Source organism: Taurulus bubalis (genome assembly GCF_910589615.1).
Source record: "Taurulus bubalis genome assembly, chromosome: 13".
In the NCBI taxonomy this organism is placed as follows: domain Eukaryota; kingdom Metazoa; phylum Chordata; class Actinopteri; order Perciformes; family Cottidae; genus Taurulus; species Taurulus bubalis.
Genome location: NC_136601.1, coordinates 8,952,633 through 8,973,980, shown reverse-complemented (window position 1 = coordinate 8,973,980; position 21,348 = coordinate 8,952,633). Strand labels below are relative to the sequence as shown.

Here is a 21,348-nt window from a genome sequence, read left to right as displayed (position 1 = left end):
AGACAATGCAACGAACGGACCTGGAGGTAGAGGCTGGTTCTGTGTGTACATGCTCATGGTCTGCTGGCTGTATGGTAGCCTGCCATATGGGTGGTTCTGCATCAGCTCAGGTGGCATACTAGTCCCATAGGTCACACCGCCTGGTGTACGGTTCACATAGTCCTAGTGGGAAGAGGGGGAGATATACAACTTTTAAAATCTGATTGGAGCAAATACATCCAGGAAACAAACATTTATTTAAACAATGAATAGAGTAAAATAATATTATTGGTAATCACAAAATCTGAACATAAATTACCTCTGTCTTGGCAGACGGAGGTTTCTTCTTCTTGGTTTTCTTCTTGTTGGAGTCAGTGGGCACAGCGGGCACAGTCTTCTCTGGCTTCACTGCCTCCATCATCTTCTTTTCTGGTTCCTGGGAGACGGGGGTCAGGGGCTCCTCCTCTTCAGGCGGCAGGGGGAGCGGCTCCAGGTAATAGCTGCGAGGTTTGGGCTTCAGGTGGGTGTGGTAGAGCAGAAAACGCTGCTGCTCCTCAAATTTGGTGACCTTGCGGTCCACGCGGACCGTACCAAACCAGCCCCAGGAGAGTGGGGCAGAGTGTTTGAGACCCTCAAAGACATCCCAGGGAGAAATCTTCTGTTTGGTTGACACTTGAAGGCCCTGAATACAGATAAGCACAGAGTTATAGCAGTTTTATTTAACTCAAGATCAGCATGTGCAGATAATGCCGATCTCAATTTTATTACTTTAAAAAAATTGTTCTTTTTGTGTGTGTCTGATTTTGAAGATACAGTATGAGCAATGTGTTAAGAAAAATCATCATGCAACTAAAATATACAACTAAACTATAATTTGACTCGGCGATACAAACCGCACTGAATTGTGTGTAACTTTGCAGGTTGATGTCAAGTCCCATCAGCGTGTGAGAAACAGCGTACCTCCTTCTCGAATCCAGCGATCTTGTTCCCCTTCGTGTCAATTAGTGAACCCTGAGGTTCACAGGTTATGACATCCCGGGTTTGCTTGGGCAGCGGCAAAAGCTGTCGAACCTTTTCCAAACTTTCTGACTGCCGATCCCCGAGCTCTTTCTGTGGAAATAAAATGGGTCCATGGAGGAGAAGAGCGATTAGAAAAATGTGAACGAAAAGCCACTCTTTACTAGGACCACTTGACGTTTTTTTGCATCATTTTTTACACAAGTACATTATTCCAAATATTTTCCAGCATGCAGAAGAATCAGCAAATCAAGACAGATGTAGTAAAATAATAAACCCTGGGTATTTTATTTTTAAATGTGAAAGCTTTTTGCACACTAGGTGGAAGTGGTATTGCTTAAATTCTTTCGGTGCACTTTTCTTACTTCAAAGAAAATAAAACAATTGACTTTAAAGAACAACCAAGTTGACAACCATTATAGGGAAATACTACATCTTAGAAGTGTGATCACATCTTACCCTGAGCTTCTTAACCAGGTTCATGTAGGCTCTCTTGTTCTCCTCCATGCTGCCCTGAGAGATGCTGGACATGTCAGCAGCCAGTGTGCCGTTAATCAGCACACTCAACATGTCCAACACTGTTGTGAAGAGCTCACTGTTGGGAGAGAAACAAACATAAGAGCCAGGCAGATCAAGTGACTGAAAATTGTTCTGGGAACAGAATTTGTGCTCAGAAATAATAACTGAAGTGTCCAATTAGAGAAATAATATGTGGAATGGAGTTTTCTATTAAGTCAACACTCACTTGTTGGACTGCATGTCCACTGTGCCACTGCTGATGATGTCGAGGAGTAGTACCGCCCACTCGGTGGTCTGCTGGGTGCTGCGCTGCACCGTGTCAAACATGCCACCCACCTTGTTATGAGAGGAACAAATACTGTTAGTCTCCTCACAACATGCTTGATTAAACTCAATGTTGGATGTAAGGTTAAGTTGTAGTGTTTTGGTTCACTTCATTAATTGAGGCCCATTTCTGGTCCTCTGTGACAGACTAACTATATATGGACTTTATATAGCCAGGGACACTGTGCTGTCAGGCTGGTTGTGTTGATCAAGAAGTTACGTACAAGATTCAGTCGCAGCTTCAGAGCCTCATGCATCATCTGCTTTGCCTTGCAGTCGTCCTGGTACTGGTCCTCTCTCCAGTTGGTAACGATCTGCTGCACTTGGCTGTAGAGGGAGGTGAGGAGGCCTTCCCTCTGTTCATCCTGCCCCTTTAAGCAGGTCAGCACCAAAGACAAGAATGGCTGCTGGCTCAGCAGGGACATACTGAGAAGGGGGGAAAAAATACAGAATTTAATAAAGAAGAAATCATGCTCAGATGGCTGGCTAAATTGTTTTTTTTGTCACTTCTACAGCCTGTGAGAGTGGCACAAAATGAAAATGCCCATTCTGCCAGACTGACGCTTGCGAAGGATTTTTACCTTGTTGAACTAGCAGATTCAATTTGATTAATTCCGGTATTGAAGAAATATACCGCTTACCTTTTCTGTTTCTGCCGGTCCCTCTCTTTGCGAGAGGAAGAGCCCAAGTGCTGTCCTTTCTCCAGCTCTTCTCCGGCTGCCTTCAGAACATGGCCCTGAACTGAGGTGGGCAGCTTAGCTATCAGCGGAGCCACCAGCCACACACCGGACCGCTCTGATGAGCTGCAGCACACATGGCAAACCAAAAATTAAAGGATACAATTTCTTGTTAGCGCTTAAGCCTTGAAGATGTATGAGCGTAAACATTCACATTGTGTAAAAAGAATATGTGTTCCTACAAAATCCCAATGCAAAGGAAACTGTGTGCGGCAAAATGCCTGAGTGCAGACAGAAAGATACGCACCTTAAAATTGGCTTCATCTTGGTGGCGGTGCTGTTGTTGTTGGATGCGGAACCACCCTGTGCTGCTGCTCCATTTCCTGAGGGGTTACTGTTCATCTCAGCTGATTTCTGAAACACTTCTATGGTGGCCTTGGCTATGTTCTCCAAGAGTGAGTAGAGCTCCTATTGGAAAATAAATGTGTGATATTCTGATTCATTTGACAAAGACTACACGTTGATATTTTTAAAGCACTGAAAGAAGCAAATTACATTGTTTGTGCTCTGTTTGATCATCAGCTGCAGCTCTAGGGACGACTGTCTCATCGTCCATTGGTCCATGTTCTATGAAAGAGGTAAAAAATACTGTTAGTTATGTATTTCTTTCTCTTGTCAAAAGCCAGTTATGAATATGCACAGTTCATTGCACGGGTGGGCCATTTCAATCCTGTGTCAGCCAGCAGAGGGCAGCAACACCTCACAGCTCTGGTTAACAAAGGACAACTTTACAGCAGATAATGGAAGTTATATTTTTGAGAGAATAATCAAGGAAGGTCAAAGCCTGCCCACTGGTTGGTTGTATGTTTTGATCTAAAAAAAACTAAATAGACTCAAAGGTTTGATTCTCTGGCACAAGCAAAGACACGGAAGTACATTTGAAACACTATGTTAATTTTGGTGTATTCTAGACCTGTAGGATGCGTTTGATGCGCTGCCTCTGAGGGTTGTCGCCGTCATCACTGTCCAGCTGGCGATGTGGATAGCAAATAAGCTGCAGTAGCCGCTGGGCCTGAATGTTGACCAGCACCGGGTCCTGGAGGGCACTGCTGTCCTCAGATAGAGACTTCAGGCAGCGCTCTCCAACCCATTCCTGCAAGACAGCACAAGAGGGAAACGTGGCACAGTGGGAAATATAACAGCGATCAACAACTTCAGTGATCCTCAAACTCAAACTTAAGCTGGCCAAGACAAGGGCCATTTCTCGGGAATAGAGTTGCACATGCCAAAGCCTTGCTGGGTAGAAAATGTGTTTGAAGTCTCTTGAGGCCTCAGAGCATGTCTGGCTCTCTGAGCTGCTGCCAGCTCTCTCTCTGGCCTTCATATCTATGAAATGTGATGCAGAAAATAATCTTATACTCGCTTTTATGCATCTTTGTCTCACTGTACATACAAGGAGCTCAGAAAAAAAGGAGTGCTCTTGTGAGGAAAAATAGAAAGTTCATTGTTTATGTGTGTTCCCACAAAAGCTTTTAGACAGAAGAGACAAGATTGCTGATAATACTGAAGATGAAAAAAAGCATGCATGCTTAGCTCTGTGCAACAAAAAGCTATTGGTTTCAGAGACGTCAATTAGTTATCTCAGTAGCTTCATTTTCGCCGTTTCCATTTCCCCACTGACTGTGTGAATTGCAGATCCATATCTTTGAACCCATTTCAATTCATATCCTCACCTGCTGGCAGATCGTCTTCAGAACATACTTTGCATAGACATCCAAGCTGGCCGTTTCTATGGAGACATTGCGCCCCTCAGATATGTCGTCGAGGCCGGCGGGGTGTGACAGTCCTGAGCCTCGTAGCTCAGCATCACCTGAGACAACATAGAGATCCCAAACATGAGGCAAGTGTGATGAAGACGAAGCAGATTTTTAGTTTTTAAAAACACATTTTCTGTGTGATCGGTTCTGACCCTAAACCTCATGATATGACAACACTACGAGGATTCTTACCCAGCATAAAGACAGCTTTGAGGACAGCAAACACTGCTCCAACAACTATGCTGTTCTGAGAGGCAGCAAGAAGGTGGCGATCACAAGACCACCGGATACCAACTGTGGATTTTTCTGCAAAGTCATAATGCCAGGATGAGACAAAAAGTCACAACAAGGTAAAATCAAAAATGTGTAAAAACACTGCGAAAAGATTTCTGGTTCTGGTTGCCTACCTGACTTCACACCCTCTTGGGGGAAAGGGTTGCGCTGTGGCGTCTTGAAGAGGTGCAACAGAATCCTGCAGGTGAGTCTGGCTCCTGGCTCAGAGTCCTGCTCACTGCAGGCTGAAGGTAAGTTGGGACACACGTGCATTGGTTAGAGTGGACTTTCTACACATCCCATAACTGAGGTTTGCATCTTTCTGGATGGGCTACACATAAAAAGTGACACGTCTAAATTTAAACGTTGTCCTAGATAGACTTCTCATCGGTCAGGATGAAGTGGAATGTTCATAGAGCTGTTGGTGTAAAAGAGGCAGTGAGAACAAAGCGTTTAACACAAGCCAGAGCTGTTGGCATTTGGCATGTGTGGTTGTGTTATAAAATGAGCCAAACCCAACCAAACAGCACGGCTGAATGGGGCTTTGTCTCCAAGCTGGGAAAAAAGAGATTAACAGTGGGGAGAGGGAGGCATGTCTCTGGCAAGTGCACAAAATGCACTGAGGCTTCATGGATCCAGATCAAATACGCTGTGGTAACGCTCCCCTCTGATAGAAGTAATGTATTATACTGCCCGGTGCTCCTTCCTACAAGCCAAGCTGCAATGTGACGCTGCATCACAGACAGACACTAAAGTGAGCGTCTTAGCGTACAAAACTATATAACGGGCAGAGTTTAAAGGGTAATGGAACAGCAGTGGGTACTTGGCTAGATAAAGATATTATTTAAAAAAATATTTATTATGAATTCTTTTATTCACTTATTTAAAAATATGTGAATAAAAAAAAAAAATCATATTAAATATTTTTATTATACCATATTTGGTTGAAATAGAAGGCAAGTATTGGGGGGGAAAACAGGTGAAAAAGCTTCCGTCGCTTCAAGTGAATACAGAATACAAACTCACCCAAAGAAATCACATTTTAATTGAATGAGGAAATTGTTGTGACGTAATAAATAGGTTCTCATAACATCCAGTTTAAAATCAAACCAAATGTACAAATATAGAACATAACTGGTGTCGCTGAAGGGGCACATCAACACAGGATGACGATCTGACAACAATACATGCTATTCTAAAGCGGGACGTTTGCGATTAAATAATCCTTACCTGCATTGAGGAGGGAAGGAATGGCCACACAGCGAACCAGGTCTTCGAGGAGGAGGCACTGTCGAGCAATGAGAATGGCTACGAAGGTTGCCAGGGAATCATGGAAGGACAAGTCGCTAACCTGAAGGACGAGAGCACATCGATCAGCTTTCGAAGTAAAGCTGCAACCGTAATCTTCTGGATATTCAAATGGGAATTATATCAGAATTACATTAAGTTGGACAGATGGAAAAAGTATTTAAATGAAACGCAACAGAACTGATATAGTGTTAACAAGCAAATAATAGTACGAGTCAAAGCTGTAGTTTATAGAGAATAAGTGCAACAATAACTCCCATTGACCCTTTGTCTAAGAGCTATGAAACCACAACTTACATCTACGTTGCACAGCAAATCATTGAAGCCACAGTTGCCATTGTTAGATGAGCAGCAGAGAGCCTTGAGGATGCCGAGCCACTCGGCACTCAGGGAGCGGCAATACGCCGTCAGCTCTGCACACAGGATCCCAATATCGTTCACCCTGAAAGCACATTGTATGATGGTAAACAACGAGTAAAAAAACGGAAGCCACCTGACTCATACATAGCATACATAGCTGCCATCATTACATAGCATATAAATCAATAATAATAAAAAGTAACCCACCTCTCGGGGTCTCTGTGGTCCACACAGACGTCCATGAGCACATTGCAGACGAAGCTGTAGCGGTTGGCCGGGCTGTCGTTGAGGATCTTGCCCACCATGGAGTGGTTGAAGTTGGGGGCACAGGGGTTGGCAATGGCCTCCATCATGAACACAGGATCCCAAAGCATGTTGGAGTCTGAAGGGTCGATATTGCAGTAGATGGAGTTCTTCACTTTGGAGCAGAACTCACTGAGAGAGGAAACAAAAGAGAGATTGAGTTATGTCGGTACTGAACTATGGCCACCAAATAACATCTGGTGAGGGCTGAGTCACTGTCCTGATTAATAGTAGCAACTAAAAAGGGCACTGGGATGTGAAATAAAACATTTATAAATATTCGGTTATCTTTAACTACAAGTCACAATTTTGAAACATTCCCCTTTCCAAACATCGATCCTTAAGGGATTTGTCAAAAAGTCTCTGAAGCGGAGCTTTAGTCCATGCAACATTCATTTTTAAAAACAGGTGAAGTTCTTTTTCTACCTGAAAATCTCGCCAAACTTATTCTTGAGGTGACTGCAGGAGGTGTAGAGGTCGTACAGATAAGCCAGGATGCAGCGCTCAGAAGAGGAACAGTCTGCCGGGTTCACTCCGGATTTCACCACGATGCGCAACCTGAGAACACATTTACATACATGAGTCCACTGCAACTCCTTTCAGCTCCTTTCATGCTTAAAGGAAAAGTCAGACATTTTGGGAAATCGCCTCAGCATGAAGGCTGTCCTTCTTGTAGAAGCACTATTTCTCTATCACTATCTCTAATTACATTTACTTAGAGGCTTTATAGAAGCTTTCTTTAGCTTTAACACTTCGGGCATCTCGCTAATGTTTTAATCCAAAATTACTTTCACAAAAGAACCCGCTAAAATTCCTAAAGCGTCACAAGTAACTGCGAGTGGTACAGCGATCAGAACTGAAGTCCTGTCAGCAATCCCTTGACAATAACAATTCTCATTAAAGACGGTCGAATGAGGCTCAGAGGTAGTTGTTGATAGAACGACGATGGTAGTAACTCGAACTTGAAGTTTATTTAATTAACAATTCTTTAATTTGCCATTAAAACTCCAAACATCCTTTTTACAACTTTAATTACAATATTAACTAATTTCTCTACCCTGGTTATCGTGCCTTTAGGGTTTGAATTCAATCTCAGTAACAACTACAAAACAAAAGCATACCAGCTCCAGAGTTGGGCAAACAATTAAAATCTGTCGTTCTGGAATGGCACCAGACTGAGAGTGTTTGGTACCCTTTATACAAACATCAAAGCCTTTAAGGGACATACCCATCGAAAACTTGCGCAGTCTGCTCGGGATTGAGAATGAGGCAGGAGTGGTACCGCCTCAGCACAGCTACGATACACAGACACAGGCCGGTGGTGTAGATGCCCACCAGGTTGGACGACTTCAGCAGCAGCTCAGCTTCCACCAGACTCAACTCATTCAGAAGCTACAGGACACACACACACACACACACACACACACACACACACACACAACGGTAACGATGATGAATAAAGAGAGATTCATCCATGTTGAAGAACATCGGTGATGAAGTTGCCCATACCTGGATAGCAAAGTCTATGAGGCCACTAATGTTGAGGGAGTACTCCATGAGGTCAAAGATGAACTGAATGTGCGGGACGAGAGGCAGGAGATAGGACATCCCTAAGGCAAAGCTGTTGATCTGTTCCAGCACATTTCTGGAAACCTGCAGACGACATTAACATGAAGAAACAGCATTTACATCCCATGTCCCAACACTGGGCTGCGACACAACAACATGCTGCCTTTCAGCAGAGCTCCAACACAGACAGTCTACATGTCAAAGGAAATATTGAAGTAATCCCAAAATATCTTATTGGACACTGGAATTGTGTTATTTGAGCGAGACAAACAGGACAATTGACGGTAAAAACAAGCAAAAGACAATTTTACCATTACAATTTTGTCTTATGGTCGTTAAACTGTAAACAAATATCTTTTGTTTTCCAATAACTGATTACATTCAAAAGTGTGTGGGATACAATTGTATTGTATTTTATGTTAAAACACTTCCACAGGCTTAGTTCAGAGTAAATGGTTGAATTAAGAAATGTTTAAAGCTGCGAGAGAGCTTCCTCTGCTATAAACATAACTAAAACCAAGCACCGTTCCAGACTCACCAATGATGCCCTAAACATGTGCATGAGAATGGCATTACCTCCATTCAAGATCCAAACAGCTAGCAGGCCAATCACAAAGCTATTTATCTCACTAAGAAGGGAAGTAGAAAGCAATGTGAAAACAATAAAGAGAAAACAGGCTGCTTAAAAGCTCTGTTTGAGGCCATTTTTATATATTCATAGATTCTGTCCTGTTTTCAACGACTTACCTGTGTTAAGGTGATATTTGCAATTTGGGGGAAATATACCTATTTGCTTTCTTGCTGCGAGTTTGATGAGAAAATATACTGCTCTCTGTAAATGATGACGCTATAGCTAGCAAGCAATTCGCTTAGCATAAAGACTGAAAGAAGGGGAAACACCTCACCGGGTACAGCGACTTAATTGAGCCTCCAAGACTCTCGGATGAAACTGGTGCTGGACAAGAAATACTCAAGCATTTAACCATCGAGCTGCGTGGCTAGCTGTTTCCCCCGGTTTCAAGTATTTATGCTAAGCTAAGTCTCCTGGCGCTTTGCTTGAAATAAGGCACTTGAATTGTACATTATTTTCAAATCGCAGTGTTTCATGTTTGTATTTTGGAATTTAGGATCAACTACTTTCTGCATTACAACCTCCACCACTAGGGAATCTAAATTACATTACCTACATCTCATTTAGCTGACGCTTTAATCCAAAGCAACTAAATACATTATGGTCTGCAGCATGTTTAGGTGACAGTCACCTGAGAGCATTATACATTCAAATTGTATTCAGACATCTCAGGAGAAATCTAAATATATTCAAATTACATTTACATTCAAATGAGTCACCTTGGGGGGTCTTCTGTTTTAGGCAGCTAAAGTTATTTGCATTAATAAACCCTGTGGCTCGTCCCGATATAATTAACGTAACATACTTTGAAACATGAAACATGAAAGAACAAGGTTTCCTGGTCTAACCTGGGAGGTGACTTGGTGCTGGTCAAAGTGGGAGAGGTGCTGGAATTTGGAGAAGATATCTTCTGTAGTGAGAAAGGCCTCCGGCTTACTCCTCTTCCTCTTCTGGCCTTCCTCCCCTTCTGCGTATGTGGGAAAGAGAGGAGTATAAAAAGTAAGAGAGGGAGCAGTAACTCTTAACTGGTCAGCTGTATTCTTTCCTGTCTGCAGAACAGGCCATGAAATCGAGTTAAGCCAATGGTCTGTTATCTTATTTCCAGCCTCCTTCGATTTGAAGCATCAGCGCAAAAGACAGTGCTGTCAAGGCACTTTAAAGAAAAAGAAAATGGTATTTTTCATATAAAGAGAAACTCCACTGTGAGCTGAAGGTCACCATCGGCTCACAGAAATGTGATAAGGTAAGACAAAACACTCCAATCTATGCAATTACATCTAGAAAAAAAAAAACTAAGATCACTTTAATAAGGTCACATGTATCTATGTATGAGATAAAGTGGCTGTGAACGAACAGATGAGAGCTTTTAGCATAGAAATTGGGTGGAAAGGAGATTGAGTGATACAAGCCCCCGTAGGGGTCGATAAAGAACGAAAAAAATGAAGCATGTTCCCTTAAGAAGGGCAGAGGAAAAGGAACACAATGAAATGTTTTCAAAGAGGGAGATTTAGGTGCTAAATACAGGTGGAATGGCCACAGCGAGAAAGCCTGCATGTGATCAATGATTTACAAACATCCAAGCATGATATAGCTCATGTGTTCCAAACTGCTGTCTGCTATCTTGTGTGATTATTATGCAGTAATAAGTAATATTATTATTATGTAAACTGAGGGACGCCGATAAAAACTGCAAAGCAATTACATTGACAACATTTTTATCATCATCACATTTGCTGCCAGACAAACTGCTTTGGCTGCAGCTAAGGAAATGTAAAATGTAGGTAAATGGGAAATACAGGACATTAGGCTATCAGTCAAAAGCTGATCGAATGGAGGAACACAGTTACCTGTCTCTGCTTCGCTTTTGCGGTTCAGCACCTTCAAGATGTCTTTGGTAATTTTCTTGATGGTGTGTCGCGCCTCATCTCTCAGTTTGCCCACACCGTAGAGGACCACTAACCGCTGGTTGCACTCGTGGCTGGCGCTCTCCTCCTAAAGGCAGTGATGAAGACACAAAAAGGATTCTCATAAACGTGATGCACCCGATTACCTAAGCAGCATAGCCAGAAAAACGATTTGGGCCAGACCGATGTGACGAGGTCCAAGGAATACATTTCAGAAAAATGTTAAACCACAAGAACAGAAATGTCTATTGTCAATTCTATAAATATAAGAAGATTGTAAAAATTGCCATCCTGTTTTCTTCTTCTTTAAATATTCAGTTTACTATAGTAGAAACACCAAATTATCACAATTGAGAGGCTGGAAAGATGTCATTGTTTGCCTATAAAATAAATTATCAATACATGTTCTGTTGATGAGCTAATCATAGTACAGTCACTACTTGTTTGTACTAGATCTAAATGATTTATTCAGCATTATTACTCTGGGAATGGTGATAATTGTCCACAACACCACTACATGAAGTGTAAAAGGAGTGAAGCTTTACTTGAAGTCAAAACTTTAATAAATAAACCTTGTAGATTCTAACACGTCTCAACAGCCTGCGCAGCTAAATCGTCACATTAGCAGAGCAGCAGCTTCAGTTCTCCCGTGATGCATTCAGGCTCAGTGTCGCGTGTCGGTCAATCGCATTTTAGCAAAAATACACAATCACTGGAGTTACGTGTATGAAAGCAAAATGAAACAGTCTCAGATGGTAAAAACATGCTCCGCTACCCAGAAGATAAGTCTTGTGGGCAATATGGGGAAAATGTAATATCACAAAATCTTGGTCAATATTGATATTGTGACGATATTGATGAATTGATGAATGACTATCGGTGCGTTCACAAAATAATTACAGATTCGATTTTTTGATCAATAATCATCAGTAAAGTAGATACAATGATAAAAAGGATCAAGTTAGGCAATAGAACAGCTAGAGCAGTTTTACATACATATATAATCAATATAATCAACATATTTGCCAGCCCTTGTGGTGATTACTCGCATATAAAACACAAACCATTGATTAAAGTCTTAGTGTATTTGTTCTGTCAGGCTCATGAAAAAAATGAAACACCTCCCGTTTAAACAAGCTGTGAGGAAACTGATTCATAAAAACCCAGAAGGGTAATTTTCTGGGCTTTTTAAATGCCATGCTAGGAGTTCTTCTCTTACCTGAGGAATAGGAAAGTGGGTGGCATACTGAATGTGGCGAGGTTGCTCATACAGCTGGGGGAATGCAGGGTCCATGCCCTTGTCCTTAATGCCGGGCTTGCAGTCCTGCTCTGGAGCTGGCTTCTCAGGAGAGGGGCTCCCCTTAGACTCACAGTGCATCGGAGGAGAGAACATCTGCAAGGAAAATTAAATGATTTCACGCAAAAAAGGTAAATAAGGAATTTCTACTTCTACATAATATCTATGCGAGCATTATGGAAGGAAATACAAAATGTTGCGTGTACCTCGTCAAAATTAGCACTGGAGTTGTGATCAATTTCCATCGACTCCGACAGACCGGTGTCCTGTTGAACAAGCAATAACCTTGTGTTACACGTTTACACCGAGCTGTTGCTCATATTGCACAAATGACTCATCACACTCCACAACACGCGACAACAGATGCCTCCAACGTGCCTCCATCTTGACACTGCTGCCTGCATCCTGCTCCTTGCGCTCGGATTCGTCGGAGGGCTCATCGCTGGGGGAGCGGGGGCGCGGCAGGTGGGCGTCGGTCGCCAGGTCACCGCGGGAAATGAGTGTGCACATGTAGATGTTGTGGGAAAAGACGTCGTGACGGATGAGCTCGCAGAAGAGCAGGACCAGGTTGGAGAACTCCACCCGTTCACTTTCGTTCCCCGGCTCTGCTGCAGAGGAGAAAGGGAGGGATTTGAATAATTCAACACCAGGTCTCCCTTGCCGAATCATTGATAATGAATATGCATTGGGTAATGAAATAACAGGCAAAGACGAACACTTCGGAGAATCACAGCAACAGGAAACGTATTTACAAAACAAAACAGAAGGAGACTCACTCAGCGTGGGAGCCTGAGTATCGAGGAACTGCAGCAGGACGTCCTGAAAGACGGGCAGTGTGGCGGCGGAGAGGGAGCCGGACGACACAGAGCCCTTCTCGTCCACCACCTCAGACTCACCACATCTCTGCAAACAGACACGCGCCAGACAGACAACACTCAGCTACGTAGCTATGTAGAAACCCTGTTTACACACTACAAGCAAGAATTATAATTAAGCATATCAAACATGGATAAATACATGTGCCCGCAGCGACTGGAGAGAGAAGTGTCTTGTGCCTACTGCTCATCAAAACACATCTGAATTGTTCCAGTTTTTAAATGAAAAGGAACGGTTTGTAATATTTCTATGCATCTAAGTGTACTTCTGTAATGATTAAAGTGCACATAATTGATTTAAATACCAGTAGTTTTTGACACCTTTTCATTCCAAGCATTATATGGTTATACATTGCTTTTGTTGTAAATATAATTTAAAGAGAATGGTTTAAGCTGTTTTTGTGTCAGCTGATATGGATGAAGTCTGAAAATATACTTTACTTGACACTATATAATACTAAAGCATCACAAATCTGTGGCACATTAGCGCTTGAACGGTTTGTCAACAGATGCCACAAAATATGAATTATGTAATTCTAGATGCTGTTGCAATATGGAAGGGTGAGATAGATCCTAGCAGTAATTCATATTGTACAAACTGTCAAAAAAAAAGAGGATTTATTAAGATTATTCATTTCAAGATTAACAGAACTGGAGATAATGCTGTCTACTGACATTATTGAGTATATTCATGCACATAGTGGTCTTTTGAGTTGTAAAACATTAGCACTGTGCAGACTAATAAAGGTTTATTAATAGGCTATGATTCAAAACCACTTCAGTCAAATCCAGTATGTTGTAACCATGTCATCTTTTCATATTGTATTTGTCTAACCAAACGAAGGCCATGTCTTACTGCACTATTGATATCATTATTTATAAATATTCCAGGTATTATTTACACTCAATACCTCTGACTTGTTTTTTTTACTCAGGAAAATAAAATCCAACAAATGTAATAAAATCCATTTCGTACTTCTGGACCAGAATTATATTCCTGGCAGTGTGATGAAGGCTTGAACTGCACTTAAGATCATAGTGTTGGAAGATAAATGAAATTAAGTTGTTGTTGGAGCTGTGAAAAACCAGTGAGAAGAGACGGCAACATGTGGCAGCAGCACACAATGGCTGGTGTGTCTCTTACCTCTGCTTCTATTTCAGCCTGTCTCTTCTCCAGCAGCTTGGCCACCACCATGGCCCTGTGTCTGCCGGAGCGCTTACAGCACACGGCCCATTCACAAAGCAAGGTCACCACCGCGTCATCATCTGGCGACATCTGGACAGAAATGGGTGATGAGAAAATCCGGCTAAAAATAGAAGCTTGAGGCCACGTTGAATGATCTGACGATGAGTTATCATAGTTTTAGCACGGTAGAACAATAAGTCCCACTTTTTTAATACACTTTACAGTTCAGTGATCGTTGCCTGTTGGTATATCATCTACATCGCAGATCCTTACCTCGTGGCCGTCTTTACTCTGGCCTGACCCGAATATTCGGTTGTACAGGGAATCCAGTGAGTTGTTGAAGTCAGACTTCTCAAAGCTGTGGTTGTCTAAAACCTCCAGGGTGTGCAGAACCCTCCCGATGGTGAACCCTGGCAACACATTACAGAAAGCATCTCAAAACACTGAGCTTATTGTATGAGCTCCAAACAAGTATCAAGGAACAGTTTTCTAACCTGCTGTGGTCTCCTGACACTTGTCAAACGACCACCTGAACTCCACCGCTTGGCCTCGCTCCTTCACTTGCTCCTCTATTTCTCTCAACTTTGTACGGACCTGTGAGAATAAATCATCCCGTCACCTCACATGAACAAAACCACTCATCTTGGAATGCATTCAGCAGAAATTTAAGAACGTTTTTTAAAGAAAGAAAACTATACCATAACATGGCAAAAATACTCTCACTACAGGCTGTACACCTGTTTATTTCTGCTATTAGGTTTGGCGTTGCAACATGGAGGTCCATTGGGATGGACTCGCTTTTAGAGCCAGCCTCAAGTGGCTTCATTTTTCAGACCCGGAAGTTGCCGCTTGGTAAGTATATGTTTGTGTAGCGCTACACAGTATTTGTGTGTTGTTGTTTTTTTCAATCATTTGCTGTAAATAAATATAAACTTGTACCTGCTGTGTGAAGGCAGTGTTGCCGCCTGGCATTGGTAAACTGGACGGCGCGATGGGCAGGAGGTCCAGAGGTGAACCCGTTTTGTTCCTGCTGTCTGTTAGAGAGTAATGCCACACCAGAGCACTTGGACAACACAACACGATGCTCTGATGGGACGACAACGGGACACAAATAACAAAAATAGAAGAAGAATTAGTAAGTGAAGCATTTTAAGACTTGTTTTACATTTTACGTTCAACGCATCCGTCAAAATGAACGCGTCGTACCTGCAGCATGCAGCTGAGCCCGAACACCAGAGGCCTGTGCTGAGGGCAGATGTAGAAGTCGGTGAAAGCCGTCTGGGGCTGGTTCCCTCCTGCCGGCTGCGAGGTTGGGGTGGGGGGCAGGGCGTTACCTTGCTGCGTCAACATGCCATGGGCTGGATGCCCTCCTGTGCCAGGGCCCAGGCTCCCGTCGCTTAGCAACAGGTTGAGGCGGCGTGTGCAAAAGTAAGCCAGTCTCCGTGACAAGTAAGCCGACTGTACAAATTCCCCTGAGTACTGCGGGACAGAGGGGAGATTCACAGCATTACCCACAGCACTCAGTGTCCATTAACGGCAGGCCACTTTAGAAATAGACACAAAATGAAGGGCTGCGGGCGGGCTCCCCCGGTGGGCCTCTGACAGAAAAGGTCAACGCCACCAAAGTGCTGCAGACGAAGACACACAACTGGTTCCCGTTAAATTGGTAACAGCTATGGAAGTCTGTCGTAACGCCTTGTGTGCGTGACCGCATACAGCTGTTTGAATGTTAACCAGGACTGCATGTTTCCCAAAAAGCGCAAATGGTGATGCGAGGCCGAGGTGGAGATGTTACGGCGAGAGTAAATGGACACTTACCTGTAGCAAAAGCGGCAGGAGAAGTCTGAGGAGCTCATCTTCACCAGGTCGGACCTTCTCAAAACACTCCAGCACCCATGTTAGAAACTCGTGTCTGTCTAACATACCGTCCTGAACACAGAAACCAAACACAAGCGCATCGGAATATCAGGTAGATCCACACGGTGATTACAGAGTTTAATGTTCATGAATTCATTGATTGAAAGAAGCGGTTCACACCAAGGGATCGGGAAGGTGAAGCATAAAGGAACTAAATCAGAAAAAGTAATCCATTCCTAATCTCTTTCCTGAATTATTCTCCCCAAATATAATATGATCATTTGATTGATTATTCATGGATAATGCTAATCATATTACTTTTGCTGTTCAGAATTGACCTGAAAGAGAGTTTTTACAGCAAAAAAAAGTCTGAATGCCTGAAACACTATATTCAGCCCAACAGTAGCTCATGTAATAAGAGAAGATCGATTGGAGCGCATCACCCCACTCTGTGATTACAGTAACGCATCTTTACACGTTAACTGACCTGAAACATGAACATGGCCAGCTTCTCGTTGTACTCCCACTGCTTCATGGCCATCTCCACGTCAGCAGGAGTGGCTGGTAGTGGTGAGCTGCAGCCTTGGCTGGGAAACTGTCTGTAAAACTCGGCCACCTTCTGAAGCTGCTCCCACAGGTACTTCGTTATGATCTGAGTCCATTCTACACACACGAGCACAAAAATGCATCTTAAAGTCACATGAATGGAAATAAATGCCAGGAAGAAAATATGCTATCATCTGATTAGACGTAAACCAATCACGTTTCATTTTTAATAGTCTTTAACCAAAAGTACATGCTTCACCAACGACTAACATGACTTGCTTACCTATACAAGGATCAATCACATGCCTCTTCTTGACTTTAGTCTCTGTGATGGCTGCGTGATACGCACAGGTCATCTTGATCATCCATGCTGAACGCATGACAGGGACTAAGTATTTGGCCAAGTATCCAAAAACCTCCTCCTTTTTACTAAAGATTGGAACCTGTGACAAAGACATTTCATGTGTTACTGATGTTGAGCGAAATGATTTAAACATGCCAAATATACTCATCAAAACACCAAGAATGGCAAGAAAAACAAAGCCAGAAAAAAAAGTCAGAGTAGTTTTATTTAAATGTTTCATCATCGCAAGGGTAATGCTGAGCACTTTCTTCCAAACACCTGACAGCTTAATAGACTGTTAGAGTCAAAGATGCTAAATAAAAACATGGGTTAAATACAGGATTCAGGAGTCTGTTGCAATAAAAGTTTTTGCTGGATTATATTTGCATTCCAACATTGCATGTTCTGTTTTAAAAATGAATACACTGGAGAAACCGCTTGCATGAACTCCATAATGTCAACTGAAGTCATCTGCTGTGTTTTCCTGATGTTTATTCTTCTGTGGTATGAATGAAGTAGCTGAGCAGAAACTGGTGTACATCTGAAAAAGGCAGAAACCATTGTTCATTGTAGTTAAAAAACAATTAGTATGTATGAACCAATGCAGGCTAAAAAAACAGAAAATACCTAACCTGCAGCGTAATTGTAAATTATTAAGGGCCTTCATGCATGTATGAATAGAAAGTTCACCTTTAATGTGACCTGATATATTCAATATACAAGACCTATTTTCTACCACTTGGAGCACTCAGAGGAAATAATTTAATAATGGATAATGAATAAAACAAATAACTCAGCACTAGAGAATAAACCATACATTTCCAAGTATAAGTCTCACAGCAATTTTAACTAACAAACAAAAGGTATTCATTGTTGTGTTGGGTCAATACTCTCGAAAGAGACAAAAAACAGACTTGTTTTAAACAGAAGCATCAATTGCGTTGATTTAATAAAGAAATACAAATAAAAAAACACTGCATTACTTACCTTTTCTGCATTGTTCTTGTTTTGTGAAATTGAATTCCACATCTATATTGAATTCTGATTTATATAGCCTTACCGGATCATGGTAGGTGAAGCTATATTTGTGAGCTAAGGTTGCAAAACTATGGCGTTTGCACACTTAATGTAAACACGCACTGATCTGCATTCTATGACTATGCCAAATCAGCTTTAATATATATATATATAAATATATATATATATATATATATATATATATATATATATATATATATATATATATATATATAGCATGAACAGGATAGCATTGTAACATTGTATACTTACAGTAGCAAGTTAGCAATGCTAACGTGCTAACATTTGACTGAATTAAATATGCTAACGTTCAACATGTAAGAATGCATTTTATTTTGACGTCATGACAGACAAAACCAAAAAGAATATTTTGTAGACATAAAAATGTGTTTCTTATCACAATTGGTTATTATATAGGTGTAATACATTTTAAACTTAAAGCAAATGCTTGAGATCAGTTGTTTTATATTGTTGGGATGGAATCCATCTCTTTTGAAAATTGTTATGTTTTAGGGGCAGCTTCAAAACCCAGTCCAGTCCTTTCCAAAAGTAAATAGTGGAAATCAGCAAAAGAAAAACATGAAAACAATTAAAATAAAAAATGTATTGGAAACCACGCACAGGAGACCGATGGGCAGAGAATAACAGAGATTAACCAGCCAAGGTGCAGGAGGTGAAAACAAATTCTCCAGCCATCATACCACCAGTTAACCCTCTCCCCAAATGAATTCATAATTCTCATTGAGCAAAGATGACTTTCATAGACTCAGGCTCCTACCTTTTTAGCCAGCTGTGTCAGAGGTTTAGTTCCCGCTAAATCCGTGAACCAGTTATTGATGGAGCTCTGTGACCTTGCTGTGACGAGCCAGAAGTTATCCTTCTGGTTGACCTGCGGCTTACGTTTCCCCGTGTCCGGAAACGTGTTGTAGCGCAGCTTCTCTGCAATGATGCTGCTGAAGTTTGAACTGATCTGTGGAGCGTTGGAGGTAAACAGGTATGACGGCCAAATCAATCACAAATAATCACAACAACAAAACGAGGCATGCGAGGGCTTAACCTGGGTTTAACGACCAGGGTCATTACCTTGGACGGGTTGAAGTTGACATTTTTGGCACTGCCATGTTCATCCCCAGACACAGCTGGTTGGTTATTGAATCCTTGTTTCACATTCAGAGCAGTCAGCTCATCCTAAACAAACAAAAAAACACACATTTCAGTGTATATTCAAAATAAATTAATAAAAACATTCACGTTTTTGATAGTGTCAATATACAACATCTCATAGTGTGTGGCTGTTTGAGAAAAATCAGCATATTATGTGCTTAGTTGGGTTGGGTTTGCTGACACAAGGGGGTGGATTACCATACGTATAATTGTGTAACTAAGTCACTAAATGTATTTGAGGAACAGTGACAGAATAACCCAGAGGTAAAAGCAGTCAGTTTCCCATCCACATCAACAGATTATCCTCTGGGTTAATAATAGATCAGCAGCCCACAGCACTAACGCGTTACACCAGCTAGGCCAAACTCCAATCTCTCTCCAGAACCGAGCACAGATCATTTCATCTCACGTGAACGCAGCGGTCCAGCTCGCAGGCCCCGAAGGTTTTTATCTTGACGTTAGCCCGTCGGATCAAAACACCCAAGCCAACAAAACAACCATCAGTCCCAACGCACTAGCCCCCGAAGAGCAAACGCACACTCCTTTTCTCTCTCTCTCTCTCTCATCACAAAGCAAAAGACCGGTTGCAGTGTAGCAGTTGAACCCGGACTAGAATCCACCGGCCGACGAGCTCGCGGAGCAAACTGACGGTTGAGGACCCGGTTGTCCGCTCGCCCGGTTGTCCCCCCCACAGGCGAGCTGGCGAGCGAGCTAACCGACTGACAACTCGGTGCTGTTCATTGTTGTTGCTAGGCCCGAGCCGTCTGGAGGGCTCGCTAGCTGCTGTTAGCTCGAGCAGCTTTCTTGTGCTGAACATTTTTTTTTTTACTTCCGCGAAATGGAATTATTTTTGGACTTTTCAGATCGCACATCGTTAAAAATCTGACCTCTTTCTGCTTCGGATCTTGGGGATACACGTCCGGAGGGCCGAGTCTGGGCCTCTTTAACGGCCGGTGTTCGTAACTTAGGATCCCGAAAGCAGCCATCATCCAGAGGCATCACAGCCAGGGCTTTCCTCCTCCACTGAGCCGAGCTACAACAACGAAACACACTTCCGGGACGGTTTCATCCGCGAACTTCAAAATAAAAGTCGTGGAGAGGACACGATGCACCTGTAGGAAACCTTTCTACTTTAAAGAAAAATCGAGTTTATACAATACAAACATCAATATTGAATAATATTAACACATGCTGTCATGTTAATAAAATTGTGCTAATTTAACACGATGAAGCTTTTTGGAAAAAAAAAACAGCATTTGAATCTACCAGCCTAAGTAGCCTATACATTCTGGCCCATAATCTTGATTAACAATATGTGTGTATTAATGTGTAACTTTTATACACATTTCCAAACTTTAATTTCTCATGCAGAGTTTTTACATCGTTTTTCAAAATCTAAGTCTTATTAAAACGTCAGTAGACTAGTAAGAGAACACCTTTGTCTCTGGGTCGATGGGTTTATTTTCAACAAGGTTGGCCCAGAGGCCCAGGGGCACTGAAAGCTCAAAGTTTACGGAGTGTCAGCACACATTTTCCAAATAAAAAAGCACAAATGTACTTGAAATAATATGGGCCTTTAAATGGGTCCTGCGTTATGGTCTGTGCACTAAGTATAAATCATTAGCCATTGTTCACGTTGTATAATAAACAATGTTAGTTTAGGGGTAATGCCTAATTTCAATGGTCTACTGGTGCAAATGCAAACGTATTCTGCTCGGTGTGAATCCGTTGTTCGACAGACAATGCTGCCTAAACGCGTTTAAGGCTTTGTCTGTGCTGTTGTCGCGGTCAATGAACACGTGCGATGCAATTCTGCGCACCAAACCGTCACCTAGTCCTAATACACAACTTTAATAATGACACAATTGAGTCAAGGAAGTCCAGAGCCGGAAGCAGAGACAGCTCGCCTTCAAAGTAAAGGTTCGCTCAAGCGATCAATATAAGGTGAGCTAAATTAAATAAATAAACAAATATTCAAAATAGTCAACATAATAAATTAAATGTTATGAAGTCATATTTCTCCCACAACGGAACTGCCAATGGGCACGATACACTGCATTATCTGTACGTAATGATTCATTATATTATCAATTTATTTATTTAAGGCTTCTTAATTCTTATTTGGGTGAATGATTGGGTGAATGATACAGGGTATTGCTTAAGACTCTGATCTGTTGTCATGACAATAACACCAGTAAGCTATCCCATGTAAAATCCTTCAAGTGTATTAATCGTTCGCACTTTCAACTATTCTACTTAAAATACAATAAATGAATAAATACATATTTGCTGGATCATCCTCCGGCATGTTTGAAACCAAAATGAATCCAACGATGTGTATTCGGTGCTTTATCAATACAT

General features: G+C 42.0%; 1 protein-coding gene across 5 annotated transcripts in view; it reads right to left on the bottom strand.

The window, feature by feature from the left end:
• The window catches only part of med12 (mediator complex subunit 12), a 24,717-nt gene extending 4,719 nt beyond the window's left edge, over window positions 1-19,998 (bottom strand). For all 5 annotated transcript variants that reach the window (XM_079228418.1, XM_079228422.1, XM_079228419.1 and 2 more), the window contains exons 1-36: window positions 19,875-19,998; window positions 18,907-19,011; window positions 18,602-18,793; window positions 16,726-16,885; window positions 16,384-16,559; window positions 15,858-15,968; window positions 15,246-15,518; window positions 14,979-15,125; window positions 14,534-14,633; window positions 14,313-14,449; window positions 13,998-14,129; window positions 12,755-12,881; window positions 12,357-12,586; window positions 12,185-12,244; window positions 11,901-12,074; window positions 10,625-10,769; window positions 9,626-9,744; window positions 8,087-8,230; window positions 7,806-7,969; window positions 7,004-7,135; window positions 6,482-6,709; window positions 6,212-6,356; window positions 5,837-5,957; window positions 4,741-4,851; window positions 4,526-4,639; window positions 4,250-4,386; window positions 3,490-3,669; window positions 3,072-3,143; window positions 2,824-2,984; window positions 2,481-2,642; window positions 2,064-2,265; window positions 1,742-1,851; window positions 1,456-1,591; window positions 940-1,089; window positions 299-661; window positions 21-162 (exon numbers count right to left, since the gene is read on the bottom strand). In XM_079228418.1, the coding sequence (XP_079084544.1) occupies window positions 21-162; window positions 299-661; window positions 940-1,089; window positions 1,456-1,591; window positions 1,742-1,851; window positions 2,064-2,265; window positions 2,481-2,642; window positions 2,824-2,984; window positions 3,072-3,143; window positions 3,490-3,669; window positions 4,250-4,386; window positions 4,526-4,639; window positions 4,741-4,851; window positions 5,837-5,957; window positions 6,212-6,356; window positions 6,482-6,709; window positions 7,004-7,135; window positions 7,806-7,969; window positions 8,087-8,230; window positions 9,626-9,744; window positions 10,625-10,769; window positions 11,901-12,074; window positions 12,185-12,244; window positions 12,357-12,586; window positions 12,755-12,881; window positions 13,998-14,129; window positions 14,313-14,449; window positions 14,534-14,633; window positions 14,979-15,125; window positions 15,246-15,518; window positions 15,858-15,968; window positions 16,384-16,559; window positions 16,726-16,885; window positions 18,602-18,793; window positions 18,907-19,011; window positions 19,875-19,976 (5,464 nt within the window). In that variant the 5' untranslated portion in view covers window positions 19,977-19,998. The remainder of the gene's footprint in view (window positions 1-20; window positions 163-298; window positions 662-939; window positions 1,090-1,455; window positions 1,592-1,741; window positions 1,852-2,063; window positions 2,266-2,480; window positions 2,643-2,823; window positions 2,985-3,071; window positions 3,144-3,489; window positions 3,670-4,249; window positions 4,387-4,525; window positions 4,640-4,740; window positions 4,852-5,836; window positions 5,958-6,211; window positions 6,357-6,481; window positions 6,710-7,003; window positions 7,136-7,805; window positions 7,970-8,086; window positions 8,231-9,625; window positions 9,745-10,624; window positions 10,770-11,900; window positions 12,075-12,184; window positions 12,245-12,356; window positions 12,587-12,754; window positions 12,882-13,997; window positions 14,130-14,312; window positions 14,450-14,533; window positions 14,634-14,978; window positions 15,126-15,245; window positions 15,519-15,857; window positions 15,969-16,383; window positions 16,560-16,725; window positions 16,886-18,601; window positions 18,794-18,906; window positions 19,012-19,874) is intronic.
• Between the last annotated feature and the right edge of the window lie 1,350 nt (window positions 19,999-21,348).